At 46.9% G+C, this 5,000-nt stretch overlaps 1 protein-coding gene across 5 annotated transcripts in view; it reads right to left on the bottom strand.

The window, feature by feature from the left end:
• LOC105904737 (collagen alpha-1(XXV) chain) overlaps window positions 1-5,000 on the bottom strand; it is a 226,516-nt gene that overhangs the window by 31,855 nt on the left and 189,661 nt on the right. For all 5 annotated transcript variants that reach the window (XM_031584868.2, XM_031584869.2, XM_042710545.1 and 2 more), the window contains 3 exons: window positions 3,633-3,665; window positions 3,299-3,334; window positions 1,399-1,443 (listed from right to left, as the gene is read on the bottom strand). In XM_031584868.2, the coding sequence (XP_031440728.1) occupies window positions 1,399-1,443; window positions 3,299-3,334; window positions 3,633-3,665 (114 nt within the window). The remainder of the gene's footprint in view (window positions 1-1,398; window positions 1,444-3,298; window positions 3,335-3,632; window positions 3,666-5,000) is intronic.

Below are 5,000 nucleotides of genomic sequence, written 5' to 3'. Positions count from 1 at the left end.
CAACAAGCATGAGCTCATGCCTACATGCCTGCGTCTTTCTCACATGTTATGGGGGGTTCAGACGAATGACCCTGCACTCGCTTTTTTTTCTCTCTTTTTCTTTCTTCTCTCCCCTGGTTCATTTGTTTTAACAGATGTTGAAAGGCTAAGGTGAAGAGTTTTACTTCCCACTTAAAAAAAGGGAGCTAGCAGCTGACTAAAAGGGCACAGCAATTTTCTTTTTTTTTCTCACCGAAGCTCACGTTGAATCACATCAAAGTGGAAATCAAGGGCTACTGTGGAAGCAGCGGATGGACAAACCCTACAGTTACCGCTCATCTACTCTCTCTCTCCCCCACTCAAGACCTGAATTCAGATCATACCAACATATCTGATTATGCTGCTGGATGAAGGGAGGGACAGAGTCCAATCATGCGGTCTGGAAGATGATTGCTTCCTTGTCTTCTCTGCACGGATTAATCAACTCCTCTGTTCAGGGATCCGCCCACCCTGTAACCCAGGGTGATGATTCTGTGTCAACCTCGACTTTAGATCCAAAAACAATCTTTTCTGTGAATCGGTCATCAACTGTCAGCTCATTTTAGTCAACGACAGAGGCTGTTATACTGTCTGGTATCTGGGGGGAAGTTTGACATAGAATGCTGACAGGAGTAACAGCAAAACACTTCCCAAAGTGGTAAAGTAAATTACTCTAGAACAGATTACATATTATTAGATCATAGACAGGTAGCTAAGCAACAACCCGTTGTTGAAAAAAAAAAGATTAATTAAAATAACAATAGAAACAATTACTTTTCACTCTGAGTGCCTAGTGTCTCTTTCTGTCTAGTTTTTCCCCGGTGGCCTCATTCCCATAGAGATACAATTGAAATGGAGCACCTGGATGAACAGTGCCTTAGGACTGTGTTTCTCAAAAGCAGTGCTGTGCCACGACCACCGTAACTCAAAAAGAGAGAGTGTTCAAAAGGATGGTCTCTCTATCGATCATTAAAAGATGGTCGTAACACAGCAGAGCTTTTGGGAAAGGCAATCCCAATTGCAACTCTGCTCATGATCAGGTCAGGTTCCACTCAATGAGAGTTCGACTCTATCTAGCTTATCTCCCTGCCTAATGGCAAGCACCATCTAACCTACGCCTATAAGGAGATGTCCGTGAACATGGATGCCGTCACAGAGTGCTTGGTCCGATCTAACCTACGCCGATAAAGAAATGAGTGTGAACATGGATGGACATTGATGGCTCTGATGTTGGAGGGGGTCACATATTTCTGGTTCTGGTGGGAAGCAGGAAGTGGCTGTGACAGGAAGTGAGGATGAGGGGGGGGGGGGGGGGGTGAGAGTGGGGGATGGGGGGGTGGGTTGAGACACAACAGCAGCAGCGGAGAGCAGAAGTTTTACCTTAATCCCGGGAAGTCCAGGCAGGCCTGGCAGTCCTGGCTCTCCCTACACAGGAAAAGTGCGACAGATTACAGCCAAGCCAAGCCAAGCCACGAGTCTGTCGCCTGGGAAACCAGGCCCCGCCTACGACTCAAAGGGCCCGAGGTGTCCAACCCATCACTGGGCTGACCGTCGTTTCACAACGATGTATTAGAGAAAAGATGGTCATTTCACAACGATGTATTAGAGAAAAGCACTCCTGAGTTGTTGTTGCCTATACGATCAGTGGAAGGCTATAGGTACCACACTAAAGTTAAAGTTCCAGTGTTTCGGCTGGGGGTTGTTTCCTTGGAAACCTCTGTCTTGCGTTCTTCTCTGAGTTGCAATCATTCTACTGGCAGCGTTGACATTAGGCCATGTGCTCTATCATACGTCCTCTTGGATGCGGACTTGGCGTCAAATAGGGGGTTGGAGGCTGTGGGGGTTTTGCGAACCACAGAAAGTTCCTGTAGTGACAGTTCCATGTAGTGACAGTTCCTCTCTCTCTCTTTCTCCCTCTTTCTCTTTCTCTTTCTCTTTCTCTCTCTCTCTCTCCCGCTGACCTTGTATTTGAAATGCTCTGGGGCACAAGTGGTTTTAATGTAGACTAGAACATCAAAGCCAAACGGGCAATAAGAAAAGCAACGTTTCTCTGAGGCGTTTGCATACCACATGCTGTGCACATTTTAAGTAAGTAAATACAAATGATCAAATCCCAATTAGTAAGTCATGCTCTTGTTTGAGAGATTATGCAGATATGTAAAAGTGTGGCAGACATTATCGAGTGAAATGCATCCCAGCGGTCTCGGTACTCCGGCCCAGAGTGACATAAATCTGACGAACAACGCTGCTCGTTTCCCTCCGCTAACGGAGCTGCAACTTGCTCCAGTCCTCTCGGTCTCCGAGGGTCACTCACTCACTCGGATGAATTATTCAGTGAGGATCAACGCTGCCTTAACAGCCACACACTAATGAGTAGTAAAGAGCCTAGAACACACACACACACAGACACACAGACACATAGACTCTTTGGCCAGAGGCTATAACACCATGGTTTAAAAGTCAGTCTGTGTGTCCGAGCAGACGACAGAGATTTTTTATCTGCTCTTCCACCCCCACCCCCCCCCCCAACTTCTACTCAGAGGAGAGACCGAGATAGAGATTGAGAGAGAGAGTGAAAAATTAATAGAGTCTGTCCTGTGGGCATGGACAGTGTAATTAGGTGCCAAGAGACTGCCACCCTCAGTACATTTGGGCTTGATGCTCCCCTTAAAATGTTTCTTTTTTTGTGTGTGTTTGGTATATCTATATACCAAGACTACAGGACTGCCTTACAGCCCTCTATGTCATTGTTTTCACTATAGGTGAATGTTGAAATTGAGTTTGAGTTTGTGACTATGTGATAGGGTATGAAAACCATACTACGGTGGATAAAGTCCAAGTGGATAAAGTTCTCTCTGAGGTCTGGTTGCCTTGGTGATGAGAAAATGGCCACACATTGTTTGATATTCTAGAAGGCTAAGGAACTGGAACATATGTGTGAGTTCCAGCTCCAAGCAAGACAGTTTTACTGTTTTCACAAAAGCGCACAGTCAGTTCATTAAAAGGACATTCTTGGATGGAACGTGTGAGAAAGCAAGTTAGTAAAAACAGCGTGTTAATCTGTCAGGCATTGTGGTGACGTCTGAAAAACCCCCGTGTTCTGACTTCAGCTTTCACACTGATAAAGACCCAGCTCGTGTCCTTGCAGTGACAGCCGTCTGGACGGTAGAATCTCTCAACCACATTCTGGGAAAGCTGAATATCAGGGGATCTCTCTGTTACTCTCGACTAGACTAGACACTTTCTCTTCACTGGACTGGCGTGTACTCGTGGCTTTTACCTTGTGTCCGCCGCGGCCAGGCTCCCCTGGTTCCCCCTAAAAGAGAGATGGACAGAGAGAGAAAGCCTATTCAGACTGAACACTTAACCTCAACATTAACCTCAACCCATGCACAGCAGACACAAAATTCAGTGGATGCAGACTTTAACCCTTAAGAGGAACCCTTTGGAACGGACTTTTCAAGAGCGGTTCCAGCAGACTTTAACCCTTAAGAGGAACCCTTTAGAACGGACTTCTCAAAAGCGGTTCCAGCAGACTTTAACCCTTAAGAGGAACCCTTTAGAACGGACTTCTCAGGAGCGGTTCCAGCGGTGGGACTGCGGGCAGTACTCACCTTAATTCCTGCAGCTGAAGACCCGGCGTCACCCTGCAGGAGGTGGACAGGCATGAGAGCATTAATGGTGTTGTGTTGAACCGCTTTAAAGTCACAATAAAGTTGGCCGAGGAAGGAATTCTCTTACACATTGTGAAACTATGCTTTAGTGAGGAACGAATCATTCTATGTACGTACCTCTCCTGTGTAATCCAGTTGACCAGTTTTTTTTTTTAGTTTAGTTCTTGTACGTGCAAATTGAATTCACATTACTCACAACCCAGACCCCCGCACTGGCACCAGACAGTAAGTACATCTTGGAACAACATGCGCTAACACAGAAAGGGGCGCCGTGCCTAACCATTAAGACTTGCATACAGTGCATGACGGTGTACGACACAGCACAGCAAGAATCACACACTCAGGACACAGGTTATAAAGTGGGCCCAACCTTTCTTCTTCTCTCTCTCTCCCTCTCTCAGGCTTTTCTGACTTTCATACTTTTTTGTGTGTGACTTTACCCCCCAACCTCATGAACATGTTTCAGCAACATGCACTATTACAAGGGGAACAGTGCTTAACCATCATGCACTATTCCAGATCGCCTAAGGAGCCCTATTATAAAGCATGAAGTGACTCTGACATCTCTTCTCCTCCGGGGGGCTCAGTTCTTAGAGCTCTTACAGATCTCAGTCTTTCCCAGTCTTTTCCCAGTCTTTCCCCAGTCTTTCTCTAATCTTTCTCCAGTCTTTCTCTAATCTTTCTCCAGTCTTCCCCAGTCTTCCCCCAGTCTTTTCCCAGTCTTTCTCCAGTCTTTCTCCATTCTTTCCCCCAGGCTCAGAGGAGGGCCCAGGCTTCTTTGAGTCAGAGTAGGAAAGTGCACCTCAGAGTCCTTCCACAAAACGCCTAAGTGATCTTTAAAGGCCCGCCACCAGGCAATAACTCTTAACTCGGGCGTAATAATATCACCCCCCCCCCCCCCTGAACGCACAAAGCGGGGGCACAGTCACGGAGCATGACGTTGATTTAGCGCATACGGGAATAGGGAAACGTGTGCGAAAACACATCAGTGCTCAGGAACTGAAATACGTCTCTGTCAGTAATGATGGCTTTTTGACGACGGAAAGCCTGCTAGGACAATCTGCACAATACCACACGTGAGAACACTGATGGCTGACAAACCTAAACAGATCTGTCTGCCAGCATGCTTTACCTTAGGCAGTGCTCTCAATCCTGCTCCTGCTCCCTCTTCCCAGCATGCTTTACCTTAGGCAGTGCTCTCAATCCTGCTCCTTCTTCCCAGCATGCTTCACCTTAGGCAGTGCTCTCAATCCTGCTCCCTCTTCCCAGCATGCTTCACCTTAGGCAGCGCTCTCTGCTCCCTGGTTC

This window comes from Clupea harengus, chromosome 18 (genome assembly GCF_900700415.2).
Source record: "Clupea harengus chromosome 18, Ch_v2.0.2, whole genome shotgun sequence".
In the NCBI taxonomy this organism is placed as follows: domain Eukaryota; kingdom Metazoa; phylum Chordata; class Actinopteri; order Clupeiformes; family Clupeidae; genus Clupea; species Clupea harengus.
Note: the sequence above shows the minus strand (reverse complement) of the source record. Positions and strands in the feature narration are given on the sequence as shown.